This window comes from Entelurus aequoreus, linkage group LG18 (genome assembly GCF_033978785.1).
Source record: "Entelurus aequoreus isolate RoL-2023_Sb linkage group LG18, RoL_Eaeq_v1.1, whole genome shotgun sequence".
Classification (NCBI taxonomy): domain Eukaryota; kingdom Metazoa; phylum Chordata; class Actinopteri; order Syngnathiformes; family Syngnathidae; genus Entelurus; species Entelurus aequoreus.
The window spans coordinates 25,803,806-25,822,822 of NC_084748.1; the positions used below are offsets into that span (position 1 = coordinate 25,803,806).

The following is a 19,017-nucleotide window of genomic DNA, read 5'->3' on the forward strand; positions in this document are numbered from 1 at the left end:
AAGAGGAGAAATATAACCTTAGAGGAAAAACTAACTCAAAACATTTGTATGCACGTACAACGTTTAAAGGCCTACTGAAATGAATTTTTTTTATTCAAACGGGGATAGCAGATCTATTCTATGTGTCATACTTGATCATTTCGCGATATTGCCATATTTTTGCTGAAAGGATTTAGTATAGAACAACGACGATAAAGATCGCAACTTTTGGTATCTGACAAAAAAAAGTCTTGCCCCTACCGGAAGGAGCGGGACATAGTCAGCTGAACATTTCTGCAAAGTTCCCTATTGTTTACAGTGATGGCGGCCAGAAGTGAGAGCGATTCGGACCGAGAAAGCGATGATTTCCCCATTAATTTGAGCGAGGATGAAAGATTCGTGGATGAGGAACGTTAGAGTGCAGTTCAAGACATATCTTTTTTCGCTTTGACCGTAACTTAGGTACAAGCTGGCTCATTGGATTCCACACTCTCTCCTTTTTCTATCACGGATTTGTATTTTAAACCACCTCGGATACTATATCCTCTTGAAAATGAGAGTCGAGAACGCGAAATGGACATTCACAGTGACTTTTATCTCCACGACAATACATCGGTTAACACTTTAGCTACGAGCTAAAGTGATAGCATCGTGCTTTAACTGCATATAGAAACAAAAGAAATAAACCCCTGACTGGAAGGATAGATAGAAAATCAACAATACTATTAAACCGTGGACATGTCAATATACGGTTAATGCTTTCCAGGCTGGCGAAGGTTAACAATGCTGTGCTAATGACGCCATTGAAGCTAACTTAGCAACCGGACCTCACAGAGCTATCCTAAAAACATTACCTCTCCACCTACGCCAGCCAGCCCTCATCTGCTCATCAACACCCGTGCTCACCTGCGTTCCAGCGATCGACGGTGCGACGAAGGACTTCACCTGATCACAGATGCGGTTGGCGGCCCGGAGACATAGGAAGTCAAAGTGAGGTTGCCGGCTAGCGCGTCTGCTCTCCAACAAAGTCCTCCGGTTGTGTTGCTGTAGTCCGCCGCTAATACACCAAACCCACCTACAACTTTCTTCTTTGCAGCCTTCATTGTTCATTAAACAAATTGCAAAAGATTCACCAACACAGATGTCCAGAATACTGTGGAATTATGAAATGAAAACAGAGCTTATTGTATAGGATTCTACGGGGTACCAATACTTCCGTTTAACTGACTACGTCACGCGCATACGTCATCATACCGAGACGTTTCAGCCTGATATTTCCCGGGAAATTTAAAAATTGCACTTTATAAGTTAACCCGGCATTCACGGTGGCAGAGGGGTTAGTGCGTCTGCCTCACAATACGAAGGTCCTGAGTAGTCTTGGGTTCAATCCCAGGCTCGGGATCTTTCTGTGTGGAGTTTGCATGTTCTCCCCGTGACTGCGTGGGTCCCCTCCGGGTACTCCGGCTTCCTCCCACCTCCAAAGACATGCACCTGGGGATAGGTTGATTGGCAACACTAAATTGGCCCTAGTGTGTGAATGTGAGTGTGAATGTTGTCTGTCTATCTGTGGTGGCCCTGCGATGAGGTGGCGACTTGTCCAGGGTGTACCCTGCCTTCCGCCCGATTGTAGCTGAGATAGGCTCCAGCGCCCCCCGTGACCCCAAAAGGGAATAAGCGGTAGAAAATGGATGGATGGATGGAAGTTAACCCGGCCGTATTGGCATGTGTTGCAATGTTAAGATTTCATCATTGATATATAAACAGACTGCGTGGTCGGTAGTAGTGGGTTTCAGTAGGCCTTTAAGACCTTTAGCAAAACAGTATGTGGAATTAAACTATGGAATTGATTAAGCAAAAAAGTTAAACAATGTAGTGATATTATCCAGTTTAAGAGGTTGTTCACATTAATAGTGCTTACTAAGTACAAGGAAGGAGAATTATGAGAAATACCTTCAACCTTATTCAATCAATCAATCAATCAATGTTTATTTATATAGCCCTAAATCACAAGTGTCTCAAAGGGCTGTACAAGCCACAACGACATCCTCGGTACAGAGCCCACATACGGGGGTTTATTGAAAACAGGATATTCCTAATCTGAGTATGTTTATCATGACTGACTTAATTATATATAGCAAGAACTGCTGTATTAATCATTCACTGAAAAAGAAGAGAGTGAATGAACATATGTATTTGTAAACGCTCTGAAGTGGGAAAGGGGTAGGAGTAAATAAACTTTGCTTCTTCCGGCTCCTTTTTGGACATGACGTAAAGAGAAATCATATGAAATTATGTCTGATGTATTATACTGTAAGTGTGTTCATGTTCAAAATAAACTAAACTCAATCAATCAATCAATCACCATCTTTCAATGCAGAGTGCGATTCTATGAGCCAAAAACCACTATACGCATAAATTATGCAGCCTACTACCATGTCAATCCACAAAGTAGAAAATCTTTACATGTAATGCATTATATTGTGCCAAGCAAATACCACCCCATATGTGCCTGATGCACATACAGTACCAGAAACCGCAATTAGCCGTGCTAATGTTGGAACGCATTTCCTCAGCGTATCAGCATTTTGAGAAGGAAATAGGCACTGACACTACCCATATCCACATAGGTTTTATTTGTCGAAAATATACTTTTCCCTGTCAGTTCGATGACAAATCGACATACAGGCCAACGGGCATTAATTTCCCCCGTTAGCCTATATGTCGATGTGTCATTGACCGGGCTAGCATGCTAAGTATTCGTTGCACGGAACATACTAGCTTTGTTAGACAAGATCATAGACTGTATTGGATAATATAGTTTACATCCGAAATGTCCATTTCCATTTATTACAAGTAATTAGAAAACGTAAATGCCTGACTTACCTATCAAGGAGTAAATTAGCAAGTTTGGCGTCAAATGAAAAAAATCTTCTCCGCCTTCAATCGATATCCTTCTTCAGTCGAATCCCCGATACAAATCCTTGTTTTGTTCTTGGCTTTGTCATGAATAAGTTGAGAATCGTAATGACTCCTTTTAGATTTACTAAGGTTCGACATGTTTAGTAACTTAACCAGTGTCAGTAGCTAGACGAAGATGATGGTGCATAACTGACAACCTGAATGTGACACACTCACAGACTTTCTAATTGGTCAAACGGTGGAAGGCGGGCCATCGAAAAGAAAACAATAAATCGATTTCGGGGCTGTAAATCTAATTTTGAAATGAGCATATCCTGGCTGAACTACTGTTATCAGTTATAAAGGTATTATAATCTTGACATATCAGGGCCATTTAATGATGACTTGACATGAAATTATTACATATGGCACCTTTAACGCGTGGGCTATAACCAAGAAGCGGATTCTATTCAGTCAAAACATAGGCACCAACTGGAATGAAGAGGAGACTGTATATTTGCTTCACAAATTAAAAGAACAGAACCTTTTCAAGTGCATCGATGGGAGAAGATAAGAAAGATTTATCTTTAGAAGGTAGCTATAAGGAAATGGAGAATGCAGGCTTTGTTCAGACTCCAGAACAAATATGAGTGAGATGGAAGAGAAAGAAGGAGGTATTTTACAAGGCAAGGAAGAAAGTGTACACAAACCTCTTCACGCTGCATTTGTGCGCTCCAAACTGATTATCAATATTTTTATTCCGCAAAACTGATAAGCTTGTACAGATCAATAGCAACCCTCATCTAATGCGATATCGGGGAATGAACGGCCACCAGAGACATAAATAGGGAACTCTACACCTGGAGTTTTACAACAGAAGAAGTCTTTTGGAAAAATGAAATGTTTCCACAAACAAGAAGAGTCCAGTTGTATCCATCAAATATCTTTGTTGATTACCATGACCTGTATGATTTGATGATCTACAACGACATTTTGATATTTGATTGTATCGTAAAGTCTGTATGAGATAGTAAATATTGTCCATATGTGTATCTGAGTTACATGAAGATGGGCCTAGTTGAATACTGTGACTGGTGACCAGTGCAGGATGTAGTCCATGTTGTGTCACCAGTGAGTTTTCAATCAAGCACAAGTGTCTCAAAGGGCTTCGCAAACTTACGACATCCCCTGATCAGAAAGGTTTTAAAAGGCTCCAGCCCCTTGCAACTCTGAATGGAATGTAGAAATGTGATTTCTGGTATTACAATATATGTTTGGAACCCTGCCACACTAATAACAATAGTGTTTCATATCACACACAGACCAATTGTAATTTATTGAAGACCGTGAGTCAGCAAAGTACAGAAATGGAGGAGCTACATGATCAACTCAGGTAAATAACTTCTGATTTACTGGTACTGTTGCAAAAATCTAGCAATCAGCCCTTTGAGTAGGCTTCTTTTCAGGATGAGTGGCTCCCAGTACGTCTCCATGCACTAAACTGGTCCGATTTCTCAAATAGTTTGTCTCTAAATACGCATCCTACAATCCATGGAAACACCTTAATCCTATCGTGTTCAGTTTTTGAAAAGTCGGACCAACACACCTGGATTATGCGATCCCTCAAAGGGTTGTGTGCTGCCGAAGGGAACCCTTGGTATCGCGGAATATAACCCGGATGCAGATACCATTCAATAAAAAGATAAGCATCAATTCGAATGAAGAGAAGACAGTTTATTTGCTTCACAAGTTAAAATAACTGATGGTCGATGGTCGAAAAAAAGAAAGGGAGATTTATTTAAGAAGGAAATGTAAAATGCCGGCTTAATTCGGACTCCTGAACAAAACTTCTTCTTGAGTCGTAATAAAGAGCAACAATTTAAGCGCAGTGAAGAAATCGCATAGGTCAGGGGTCTGCAAACCGCGCCTCTGGAGCCACATGTGGCTCTTCTGCCTTCTTGTTGTGGTTCCCTCCGATTTTTTTTTTAAGCTTGCATTTTTTAAATGAGTCTGTGAGGCCGTGAATGCTCAACGGCTTGAGTCCTGAGGCGCAAGAAGGCAAGTAAAAGAGACTGGAAGCCTGTGTGTTTGGTGCAGCTTCTCAAGTGTGCAACCTCTTGGGTAAGCTAACCATGAATACTTGCCTAAAAAGAAAAGGAAAAAGTTTAATTTCACATGGACAAATTGCTTTTTCTGTAAAATATATATAAAAAAATGAAAACATTTACAAGTTTACAAGTGTTGCGTTTTGCAGCTCTATTTTTCTTTAGTGAAAGAGGCGGAAAAATATGTGTTTTAATAGTAAAGGTTGCAGACCCCTGGCACAGGTGAACCCTTGAGTGATGGCTGTAACAGGGAGTCGGACACACTAAAGAAACTACTCTAGTCTTTCCCATGACTTTCAAGTCGTCGGGGGGATAACTGCGATGAAGAAGCAGCCAGTCTGCGCCAGTTCTCACGGTCCTTAGTGGCCGTCAATAGCTCCGGGGTCGACAGGTCCGTCCATATCTTGATGTTGTCTGTCCAGGATTTATGTGGTCTTCTTCGCTTCCTTCCACCCTCTAGTGTGCCCTGCATGATGGTCTTGCACAGGGTGTCGTGGTGACATGTGTGTCCGAACCAAGCAAATTTCCTTCTTTTGACTGTTGCAAGCAGGGGTTCTTGGTGACCGAGTCTTTCGACTTCACCTCGCACATACTAATTGGTTTTGTGTTTGTGGTATGTTATCTTGAGTATTCTTCTGAAGCATTTGTTTTCAAAGGCATGTATTTTTCGTTCTGATTTGAAAACAAGAAAGAAACATCACAGTAATCACCAAAAGTATTACATTACATGTGAGCAGTATGATATTGTTGTGTTGTCAATGTGTTGGTTTGTAGAACAACCAAGGATGATCTGAGAACTGCCAAAGCCAAAGTGGATGAAATGACGCAACAGCTTCTGTTTGTTCAACAGCAGATAAAGAAACAGGTAAACAAACACTTAAATACAATACATTGAGAGATTGACACACAATTGTACACCACTTATGTTTTTAATTGACTCCTCATCCACTATTGGTAAGTTATTTGAACAAAATAAAAACTATTGGAACACTATCACCAAAAATTATTCCCGGGCGCGGCCACCGCCGCTGCCCACTGCTCCCCTCACCTCCCAGGGGTTGAACAAGTGCAAATGCAGAGGAAAAATTTCACCACACCTAGTGTGTGTGTGACAATCATTGGTACTTTAACTTTAACTTTAACTTTAACCTGTTCATTCCATTAACAGAGATTAAAAATTGCAAAAAATATGACGTTCTTCCGTACTTTCCATCGACAGTGTGTACAATTTTGACAAAGTTATTCTTAAAGGACACGGATCGGTTCATTTTGGGTATAGTAAGGGGAGGTAATACAAAACATAAAACTGATTAGCTTCTGTGTAAACAGCTTAAATTATTTAAAAAAAACTTAAAAACTTCAAACTGCTTTGGCAATTCTCCACTAAATGCTATTCCAAAATAAATGATTAAAAAATAAACATGACATTTTATATGCAGTCTTCCCTCGCCACTTTGCGGTTCACTTACTGCAGTCTCAGGGCATTGTGGATTTTAAAGTACCATTGAGTACACTGATTTTTGAGTACCCATTAAGTTTCATATTAAATTACCATATGTTTTTGAGTGCATAACGTGTTTTAATAGCATAGGAAGTGTTTATAAGTGTGTGTGAAAGCAGTGTGGGATGGCTTATAAAAACTTGGGGTCAGTCATGTTATGATTGTTTCCCCTACATTAAAAAAAAACCACTTCCTTGTGGTCTACATAACACATACTTGCCAACCCTCCCGGTTTTACCGGGAGACTCCCGGAATTCAGCGCCTCTCCCGATAACCTCCCGGAAGGAATTTTCTCCCGATAAACTCCCGGAATTCAGCCGAAGCTGGAGGCCACGCCCCCTCCAGCTCAATGCGGACCTGAGTAGGGACAGTGGCGACAGTCTGTTTTCACGTCCATTTTCCCACGATATAAACAGCGTGCCTGCCCAATCACGTTATAACTGTAGAATGATCAAGGGTGAGTTCTTGGTTTCTTATGTGGGTTTATTGTTAGGCAATTTCATTAACGTCCTCCCAGCGCGGTAACAACACACAACAACAGCAGTCACGTTTTCGTCTACCGTAAAACAGTTCGTCTGCCGTAAACAGCAATGACACTCTTAAACAGGACAATACTGCCATCTACTGGATAGCCTCCGGAACACTGAAATTCAAGTATTTTATTTTAATGTATAATAAAATAAATATATATATATATTGTTGCGTCGACCAGCATTCCTCCAATGGGGAATTCAAATTGCTAGTCTCTCCCAGATTCTTTTTATGGCAATACGCTGATGTTTATATTCAATCTCCAGGCAATAGTTGGTATTTTGTAGTTTATTCTCAAAGCTTAGAGGACAAACCTGAGACCAACCCAGCACCCAAGCGTTCCCTAGCCCGGTCCAGATCGGTCTACCAAAACCCCGGAACTCCTGTCTACTTCCTCCTTCTCCTGTCCCCCCCACCTGCTGTTTCCCCAGTCTAGCTGTGCTCTGTATCTTAGGAATATAATGGCAGTCTCAACAAAGACAGCGCTCTGACTCTAACCAAGGACACTCGAATCCAAGCACTTTGTACCACACGAGACATTAGCTGATGTAAATATGACTATAGGAGCTTTTAGAAAGAAGTAACACTTAAATATGGATATGCTTCCAACAATATATAGCTAGAATTCACTGAAAGTCAAGTATTTCATACATATATATATATATATATGAAATACTCGAGTTGGTGAATTCTAGCTGTAAATATACTCCTCCCCTCTCAACCACACCCCCGACCACGCCCCCGGCCACGCCCCACCCCACCTCCCGGAATCGGAGGTCTCAAGGTTGGCAAGTATGACATAACATAATGGTGGTGCTTAGGTCAAAACTTTGCATAGATTATGTTTTACAGACCATCTTCAAGCCACTTCAAGGTCCGAGGTGAGGGACTAAACAAAGAGCAGCTCAAAGACTTCTATGAATACACAATATTGAGAACCGAGGTTTCCTTTGCTCGAATGCGGGCCCCCCTCTGAAGTGGCATGGGTTCCCCATAGAAATTGGGTACTCTGTGAGCTGGGCAGCAGTTGAAGGCTGGGCCCTTGGCAGTCCGATCCTGGACTCTCTTCCACTCTGGCGTTGCCTGCAGTGAGAAGCGATGGGTGGGAGTTGCAGTACTTGTTGCCTCGCGGCTCAAAGCCTGCACACTGGAGTTTACTCTGGTAGACGAGAGGGTAGCTTCCCTCCCCCTCCGGGTGGGGGGGACGGGTCCTGACTGTTGTTTGTGCTTACGCACCAAACAAAAGTTCAGAGTACCCATCCTTTTTGGAGTCCCTAGATGGAGTACTGGACAGTGCTCCCTCTGGTGATTCCCTCTACTGGGGGACTTCAATGCTCACATTGGCAACAACAAGGGAATCCGGGGAGGTGTGATTGGGAGAAACGGTTTCCCAGATCTAAACCCAAGTGGGGTTTTCTAATTGGACTTTTGTGCTTGTCACAGATTATCCATAATGAACACCATGTTCAAACAGAAGGGTGTCCATATGTGCACTTGGCAACAGGACACCCTAGGCCGCAGTTCGATGATCGACTTTGTGGTTGCATCATCTGATTTGCAGTCTCATATTTTAGACACTCAGGTGGAGAGAGGGGAGGAGCTTTCAAACTGATCATCACCTGGTGATGAGTTGGCTCCGATGGTGGAAAGGATACCGGACAGACCTGGCAGACCAAAACGCATAGTGAGGGTCATTTGGGAACGTCTAGCAGAGTCTCCCATCAGAGAGAGTTTAAACTCCCTCCTCCAGAAGAACTTTGAACATGTTACTAGGAAGGCGCTGGAGTGGACAATGTTCAGTGCCTCTATTATCGAGGCAGCCGATGGGAGCTGTGGCCACAATGTGGTTTGTGCCTACGTTGCGGTAATCACAGAACCTGCTGGTGGACACCAGCACTGAGGGATACCGTCAGGCTGAAAAAGGAGTCCTATCGGATCCTTTTGGCTCATGGGACTCCGGAGGCAGCGGGACAAGTACCGACAGGCTACTTTGTATTAGAAATGGCAACAGCGAAGAATTTATCATGTGCATGTACGAGCCAGTCCATCTCACAACAAGAGGATAGAGAAAAATAAGGTGCTTATTGATTACAATGCCGTAGTGCAGTGATGGACTCCTGCAAAGCTCTTTGGCTATATGTATGGCGATATCCGCTGAAGTCTCATGTTGGAAAAACGTCACAAGAAGTTGGTTTTGCATAATAGGACCCCTGTAAATGGGATCTATTGTGCAAAACCAACTTTTCATACATATTGGCACCTGTTTTTGTGTATTTAGGATCCCCGTCATTCCCAACAATTTAAAATAAAACAATGGAGGCATGGCAGAGATATTTATCAAACAATCTTGCTTTTCTTCATACTTGCTCCAAATGAGCTGTTTGGAATTTGTCACTGGTTATTACGTCAGTAGATATCTCCATATAGAGTCGAGGTTTACCCAAAGGACTTTGCACGAGTCCGCCATTGTAGTCCAATGTTGTAGTCACAAACTTCGTTTTTTTTTCATCATCTTGCTGTTAGGCAGGCTGGGTCGAACATGTACATGCATCCTCCGCTGTTGCCATTTCTAATACAAAGTAGTGTATAGTTCTGACTTACATCGGTTGTACACTCGATATGGAAGCACTAAAAACTGAAACAGGGATGAGAATGGGGAGAAGACACTGTCGAAGTGGAGCCAAATAAATAAGACCGCCTACAAAATGGTGCATGCTGAGGAGACGGGTCAGAAAGTGGCTTGAAAACGGTCGGCAAAACATATTCTATGCTATATTTTTACTGAGGAACCACCATTACAAGTTATGTAGACCACAAGGAAGTGTCTTAAATTTGATTTAAAAAATCATAATATGACCACTTATATACTTATTATATTCATAGAAATCATGGAACGTAACCACCGTGATAATTGAGGGAACACTGTACAAGGCAGTGGTGTGCGGTGAGGTTAATGTCTGGTGAGGCACTGCATCATCACAGTCAGATTTACAAACATATGAACCCTAAATCTTATTCACCATGTGATTGGCAGCAGTTAAAGCTCATACCAGCATTCTTTACACATACAAACTAGCACACAAAAAAGCACATTTAATAAAAAAAACATTATTATGGACTTACCTTTCTTGCTGGACATCCAGCCTTTGCGTGTGTACCATGCCGTTTGAAAAGAACGGGTCTTCTGTCCCGAAGTCAAAAGCAAACCTTTTAGCTCCGGCGTTGGTCTACCTTAAATTATTACCTCCTGCTTCGATTGAAAGTCCAGTTTAGAAAACTGCTTTATTTTACATATGTAATCCTCCATGTTTTTAATAAAAGTTCAGGCGAGAGGAAATAAAAAAACGCTGCACTTATTATTGCTAACTTTTTTTTTCTTTTTTTTTTTCTTCTGCGGCAAGGAATGATCTCTAGGATTACTACCGCCCTCTACCACCAGGAGGCCGGATTACTGCGAGCCTCAGACAGTACGTCTTTGGCAGCAGTTTTATGAATGCTCAGCTGAAGAAATATGTTACACACATACAGTTGTTGACAAAATACACTGTACATTATATACCTCAGCTAACTAAACTATGGTTTAGTTAGCTGATATAGTTCATATAGTAATACAGTCTCACTGCACAGCAGCTCAGCAGTTGTGCACATTCCATGTTGAGGCACAAATCAGTGACGTGCCTCAACTGGCTGCTGATCACCGCACCGTCTCTTCACAGTATTTGCACGGCAAATGTGAAAATAAAAATAAAAATAATGTAAAACTGGTGAAGTTAAATGGAAAATAACTTTAGTATAATCACTGGATACATATAACAATTTAATTATTATTTTTTTCTTTTTACATTTTTTTTCTTTCCATGATGGCAGGTGAGGCCCCGCCTCCCCTGCCTCTGGTGACTGCACGCCACTGGTACAAGGGTACCTCACATTACGAGTGCCACAGCTCACAAGTTTTTCGAAATATGAGCCGTCTTTCAGCTAACTGTTAAGCTTCATGTTGCGAGTAAAAATTTGTCCTTCAAACTAATTTTCTTTTCATGCTTGGAAAAAACTAAGTTAGGTCTTTAAAGCTATAAGCCAAAGCTAGAGAGTGAGATACTGGATGTTTTAGTCAGACCTTACGGGGTTCTCTGTGGCATTCCCTATGCCAACTAGTATACTTTTAAAACTAGACTGAAGACTTTTATGTTCACCTTAGCTTTCAGCTAAATCTTTAAATCTTTTAACTTTTAACGTCTGCACTGTTTTTATTTTTATTGTCTGCATTTTAATTTTGCTTTTATTTTCTTTCATTTCACTTTGTTGTCTGTGAAGCACTTTGAGTCTGCCTTGTGTATGAAAAGCGCTATACAAATAAAGTTGCCTTGCCTTGCCTTGCCTAGTGTTGGGGAAGTCTTGTAACCTGAATTTTTGCTTGTAATTTAAAACAAAAGGATTGGCCGAGAGACAGCTGATATCCCCAAAAACTAGTGGTGGGAGGCTTGTAACCTGAATTTGCAGTGTATATTTTAAAACATTGAAAACCATGTTTGTTTTCATTTTGGAAGGAGATAGTAAAATGTTGTTTTATATTCTCAGGAATAGGAACAGAGAGGTCTTGTTCAAGCCTGTGTTATTCATTGATGAAGACATGTGTCTTAAAGGCCTACTGAAATGAATTGTTTTTATTTAAACGGGGATAGCAGATCCATTCTATGTGTCATACTTCATCATTTCGCGATATTGCCATATTTTTGCTGAAAGGATTTAGCAGAGAACATCGACGATAAAGTTCGCAACTTTTGGTCGCTGATAAAAAAAGCCTTGCCTGTACCGGAAGTAGCGTGACGTCACAGGTTGAAAGGTTCCTCACATTTCCCCATTGTTTACACCAGCAGCGAGAGCGATTCGGACCGAGAAAGCGACGATTACCCCATTAATTTGAGCCAGGATGAAAGATTCGTGGATGAGGAACATGAGACTGAAGGACTAGAGTGCAGTGCAGGACGTATCTTTTTTTGCTCTGACCGTAACTTAGGTACAAGGGCTCATTGGATTCCACACTTTCTCCTATTTCTATTGTGGATCACGGATTTGTATTTTAAACCACCTTGGATACTATATCCTCTTGAAAATGAGAGTCGAGAACGCGAAATGGACATTCACAGTGACTTTTATCTCCACGACAATACATCGGCGAAGCTCTTTAGCTACGGAGCTAACGTGATAGCACATCGGGCTTAAATGCAGATAGAAACAAAAGAAATATCCTTCCCTGACTGGAAGGATAGACAGAAAATCAACAATACTATTAAACCAAGGACCTGTAAATACACGGTTAATGCTTTCCAGGCTGGCGAAGCTTAACAATGCTGTTGCTAATGCCGCCATTGAAGCTAACTTAGCAACGGGACCTCACAGAGCTATGCTAAAAACATTAGCTATCCACCTACGCCAGCCCTCATCTGCTCATCAACACCCGTGCTCACCTGCGTTCCAGGGATCGACGGAGCGACGAAGGACTTCACCCGATCATCGATGCGGTCGGAAGCTAGCTTTGGATAGCGCGTCTGCTATCCAAGTCAAAGTCCTCCTGGTTGTGTTGCTGCAGCCAGCCGCTAATACACCGATCCCACCTACAGCTTTCTTCTTTGCAGTCTTCATTGTTCATTAAACAAATTGCAAAAGATTCACCAACACAGATGTCCAGAATTTTGTGTCTGTGGAATTTTGCGATGAAAACAGAGCTTTTTGTATTGGATTCAATGGTGTCCGAATACTTCCGTTTCAACCATTAACGTCACGCGCATACGTCATCATACATAGACGTTTCCAACCGGAAGTTTCGCGGGAAATTTAAAATTGCACTTTATAAGTTAACCCGGCTGTATTGGCATTTGTTGCAATGTTAAGATTTCATCATTGATATATAAACTATCAGACTGCGTGGTCGGTAGTAGTGGGTTTCAGTAGGCCTTTAAGAATGTTGTCTGTATTGTGTTTAATTTCTTAATGACTTGCATTACTGATCTACATAGTCGGTGTGAAGCAAGAACAATACCGTAATTTCCGGACTATAAGCCGCACCTGACTATAAGCCGCGCCAGCTAAATTTAGGGGAAAATACAGATTGCTCCATATATAAGCCGCACCCGACTATAAGCCGCAGGGTTTTGATGTGTAATAACCGTAGTACAGGGGTCACCAACCTTTTTGAAACCAGGGGCTACTTCTTGGGTACTGATTAATGCGAAGGGCTACCAGTTAGATACACACTTAAATAAATTGCCAGAAGTAGCCAATTTGCTCAATTTACCTTTAACTCTGTTATTATTAATAATTAATGATATTTATCTTTGTGGAAACACTGATCATCTTAATGATTTCTCACAATAAATATATATAGAAACAGATAAATATCAATATGCAACACTTTATTTTTATATTTTCTCTAAGTGCACATTTTTCAAATTGAACATTTTCAAATGATCACTTCTAAGACAGTCTTGTGAAATCACAATATCCCATTTTAACTAGCTAGCCACTAACATTTTTTAACAAATCATGAATTACTTTGCACCATGTTTGTACAAATAATAACTCATGTAAATTACAAAAGTAAACTCTCAAATTTTTAAATCATGTCACACTTTGAACTGGACACCAAATCTGTTATGTTTCCTTGTCAGTTAGTGGGAAGCCTGGCATTGCATGCTGTTAACTAGTGTGTTGTACTCTAGTGTGTAACTTGACACTGCAACTCTGAGTGAGTCTTGCAGATGTGCATCAGTGAGGCGTGTTCTGTGTTTGTTCTTGATGAAGTTCATGTCAGAAAAGGCTGATTCACAAAGATGAAATTTTTCCTCATTGTTTGCGGAACCTTCTTAATCTTTTGGACATATTTTCACAGCAATCTGGCCTTAAGCTTAATTATGATGAATGTAAAATGTTAAGGATCGGAAATCTAAAGGGAACGTCCTTTCGAATGGAATGCAAAGTGCCTGTTTTGTGGACAGATGGACCAGTTAACATACTTGGTGTTGTTGTCCCAGAAAATCTGGAAGATCTAGGCTCAGTAAATTATGATAATCGACTAAGAAAGCTGGACAAAATTATGCAATTATGGAAAGGGAAATCCCTAACCTTGTATGGTAAAATGTCTATGGCCAACTCGTTAATTATTCCTCAATTTATTTATTTGTTTTTGTCATTACCAGCTCCATCACAAAACTTTTTTAAGATTTATGAGCGGAGGGTCTTCGATTTTGTCTGGAACGGCAAACCAGAAAAGATTAAAAGAAAGGTTTTGTACAAAGAGTATGAATATGGGGGCCTGAAACTTCTCAACCTTGAAGCTATGTGTCTGTCTTTAAAAGCATCAATTGTTCCAAAGATGTATTTAAACATTGAGTGGTACACAAATGTCCTGTTGGACAAAAAACATGTACTGTATCAAAAGAAATTGTATCCTTTTTTACAAGTGATCCCCTCCCAGAGAGTCTGCTGGGAAACATGGCGGGGTTCATAAAGGAAACAATCCACTCATAGTGGTGTTTTCAATTTTATGTGCCAGAAAAAAGAGACGATATGTTGCAGCAGTTAATATGGATGAACTCTAATATTGTAATGGATGGAAAGCCTTTCTTTTGGAAAAGTATGTTTGAAAGAGGAATCATTTTTGTCAATGATATTATCAATGAGAATGGTAAAATTATGAAGTATGATGAATTTAGAGTTATGTATGGTGATGCTTGCTCAAGCTTTTCATTTTATCAACTAACTGGAGTAATCGGGAAAAGATGGAAACAAATAATTAATTATGGAACTACTAAATTATTAGTTTGTAAACCTCTAATAAGAAATTCTAGTTGGCAAAAAGGAACTAAAATAAATAGAAAAATATATAATTTTTATTTAATAAAGAAATCTTTGAAGGCTGCCTCATACAACACAAATGGAAAATGGGAGGACTTTTTTGACTGCCCGTTGCCATTGGATGCCATATTCAAACTAATCTATAAAACCACTATCGATGTGCAAAATCGTTATTTTCAAATTAAAATTATTTATAACTTCTTACCCACAGGGAAAATGTTAAAATTATGGAATATGACAGAGTCAGATGATTGCCGATTTTGTTGTCAGGAGCCTGAATTTGTTTTGGTATTGTCATATTGTGTCTTTGTTTTGGGTGGAAGTTGAAAAAATGTGTTTAAGGATTGGTTTGTTTACGAAGCTTAATGTGGTTTCTGTTATTTTACGAGAGTTCATTGACAATCATGATTTAGTCAATTTAATTATAGTACTCGGTAAAATGTTTATTTTTAAGGCCAAAAACAGATATTCACTTAGTATTACTTTCTTTAAATCATTTATTCAGTATTGTCTAACTTTAGAAAGTTACATGGTTGAAAACGATAATGATGCCAAAAAACATTAAAAAAAAGATGAGAAGTCCTCAAAGGCTTATTTTGAAAGTATAATTATGTTTATAGATTATATAATATCTGTTGTTGTGTTCCCTAATTTGAGTGACCTGGACATAATCTGGACTGTACATAAATGCTTATTTTGAAAATGTAATTTTGTTTATAAATAATATGCAATCTGTTGTGTTCCCTAATTTTTTTCTGTGTACATGAATGAAGGTGTGTTGCTCAGTCCGACTTGGACATTATCTGGACTGGGCCTGGTTTAAAAAACCCTTTAAACAAATCTAATTTCATTGACAACCTGGTTTTTAGAACAGGCCCGCGGGCGACTCATCTGGTCCTTACGGGCGACCTGGCGCCCGCAGGCGCCGCGTTGGTGACCCCTGCATAGGGGTTCCTGCTACCACGGAGGGGATTGTCGGGACAGAGATGACTGTTTGGGAACGCAAAGCGTCCCATTTATTAACAATAAATCTTTAAATCATTCAATCAAACTTTCACATCTTTGACATGGCGAACAGCATTCGTGCAGAGTACAAATAATACAACGGTGCAAAGTAATACAAAGTGCTCGCCTGTACGTTATCAAAATAACCAGCCTACCGGTATATGAAAAGTCAGTCTTTAATCATTGTGTCATCGTCTTCCTCCTGCGTACTAAAACCACCGAAATCTTCTTCGTCGGTGTCGGAGAAGAACAGACCGTAAATAAGCCGCACCCTTGTATAAGCCGCAGGGACCAGAACGAGGGGAAAAAGTAGCGGCTTATAGTCCGGAAATTACGGTATATGTTATTGAAAATCAGATCTTGTAAAGGCAATGTATGTATTTAGGAGGGAGATGTAATCGAGGCTCAGAGTCGAGAGGAAGCTGCAAGAAGGCAAATCCAACAGCTTCAGGCTGCCATCAGCAAGCAAGAGCCCAGGTGATGGTCAGATTTTACAATGTGTGGAGAGGTCAGTCCGGGAGTTTGTCAACACCTTTTTGATGTTTACATCCACTCAGGGTAAACGCTGCATTTCAGGAGGCAGAAAATGCACAAAAAGAGCAAACCATGTGGGAGAAAACATCAGCCACCCTTCAGGCCCGGTGTGCTACTTTAGAAGAAGAGAAGTATGAGGCTGTGGACAAAGTCAGAGAGTGTGTGCAGATGGCTGAGGAGGCAACACTGCAAAGAGACGAGGTACCTGGCGTTGTCTTCTTTCTTTAGTACCACCCACTGTTATTTACAGTAGTCTTCCAAATCAAAGCATAACTAATGCTTTTTGCAAGGCTGCGGGTTAAATTCAGCTCATGTGGACTTTTTCCACCAAATACACCTGTCTCTTTGCTTTTTGTTATGCTTTAACATACTTTACCAGTATAATAAAAAACAAGTTGACTTTACTTGCTGAATAGTGTTTCATTTTATCTGTGAAACCATATCCAATTGTACTTCCAATCCGCATAGTACTGCCACTATGATTACGTCGATATTTTTGGGCATCACATCTTCTTTCGTTTTAAAAAAAATGTATATTATGTTTATAAACTCAGGAAATATGTCCCTGGACACATGAGGACTTTGAACATGACCAATGTATGATCCTGTAGCGACTTGGTATTGGATTGATACCCAAATTTGTGGTATCATCCAAAACTACCGTAAAGTTTTAAACAACAGAAGAATAAGTGATTATTACATTTTAACAGAAGTGTAGATAGAACATGTTAAAAGAGAAATTAAGCAGATATTAACAGTAAATGAACAAGTAGATTAATAATTCATTTTCTACCACTTGTCCTTAATAATTTTAACAAAATAATAGAATGGAAAATGACACAATTTGTTACTGCATACGTCAGCAGCTAAATTAGGACCCTTTGTTTGCTTACTTACTACTAAAAAAGTTGTCTTGTATGTTCACTATTTTATTTGAGGACAAACCTGCAGTAAGAAAGATATATTTAATGTACCCTGAGATTTTTTGTTAAAACAAAACAAATAATGCATTTTTTTGTGGTCCCCTTTATTTGGAAAAGTACTGAAAAGTATCGAAATAATTTTGGTACCGGTACCAAAATATTGGTATCGGGGCAACACTAACATATATATACTGTATATATATATGTCTATATGTGTGTGTGTGTATACATATATATATATATATATATATATATATATATATATATATATATATATATATATATATATATATATATATATATATATATATATATATATATATATATATATATATATATATATATATATATATATATATACATATATAGATACATACATACATACATACATACATACATATATATATATATATATATATATATATATATATATATATATATATATATATATATATATATATATATATATATATATATACATACATATATTCCTCGTGCACTAATTGACTGACAGATCACAGACTTGCGGCGCGCTCGCCCGACACACGGTGTCGATGGATAATGCATTTTTAGACAATATAATTTTCCTGAGCGGCTAGGAGACACTGAGAGTAACAAGTGGTAGAAAATGGATTAGAAAGGACATATTTTAAAATCATTTTTAAACTTGGCCTGCGGGCCGTAGTTTGGGGACCCCTGGTCTAAACATTACAAAATGTCACAATTTCAGACAGCCATTTTGAGTATTCCACTTTGAACGCCTCCACATTCTGCCCATATCAGCAGATCAGTGTTACTTGACATACGTAAAAAATGGTAAGAAATGTGCTGTTTATCATTCACAATCTCTATGTAAGATAAGAACACATGTTTTTTATGCATTTGCAATCAGAAATAAATTTTAAAAACAATTCTGCTAGCAACTGAGTAAAGGGGGCGCCTCTCTCCAGCTCACAAAGCCTTCTAAATAACCATCCAAAACCCGCCAAAAATACGCCTTTTACATCTGGTGACCTGAATATTAACCAAATATTAACGTTGTTGTTATTGTACACGCTAATGCAGATAAACTATTTTTAGCGACGCATTGATCACAGAGAGGTAAACAAGACCAACGACCAGCGTCTGCTACAACTTTTCTTTTTAAACCTTTGTGCAGATTTTGCTTAATTATTCATCTAAATGGGAAATATGAACTGTTGTTTTCCCACTGAGAGCATACATTGTACAGTAAGTGATTGTGTTATGTTCGTATTTTGTATACCTTGCTTAGCACTTAGCAATACTGCTGCATGATGCTTATGTTTCACTACAGCTGGATCTGTTCTCCACATAGCTTCTAAAACATGTAGCTCATCCTCTTTATGTTCAGGGTAAAAATATAAGGTTCTGGATCTACAAGCCCGGGCCACAAAGCTGCAAGAGTGACATCTCTCTGCTCAACAAACTGAACAGCGTCTTTGCACGCTTCGATGCACAAAACAACACCTGCCCTCAGAAAATCCCACCCCCTCCCCACGACCAGACCCTGTGCCTATCTACCCCCAGCTTGAAGAGGACACTCTCCAGCTATAGCCCAGACAACATCCCCGGTAGTGTGCTGAAGGACTGCGCAGAGGAACTGAAAGATGTCTGTGACATCGTTAACACCTCCTTGAAGCAAACCATTATTCCGTGGTGCGTCAAA

The 19,017-nt window shown here is 39.8% G+C and overlaps 1 protein-coding gene across 1 annotated transcript in view; it reads left to right on the top strand.

Annotated features, from left to right (window-relative positions):
* Nucleotides 1-19,017, top strand: part of LOC133633413 (sodium channel and clathrin linker 1-like) — a 59,876-nt gene that overhangs the window by 18,641 nt on the left and 22,218 nt on the right. Inside the window, exons 6-9 of the mRNA XM_062025939.1 lie at nucleotides 4,200-4,270; nucleotides 5,757-5,847; nucleotides 16,259-16,350; nucleotides 16,431-16,608. Of these exons, the coding sequence (XP_061881923.1) occupies nucleotides 4,200-4,270; nucleotides 5,757-5,847; nucleotides 16,259-16,350; nucleotides 16,431-16,608 (432 nt within the window). The remainder of the gene's footprint in view (nucleotides 1-4,199; nucleotides 4,271-5,756; nucleotides 5,848-16,258; nucleotides 16,351-16,430; nucleotides 16,609-19,017) is intronic.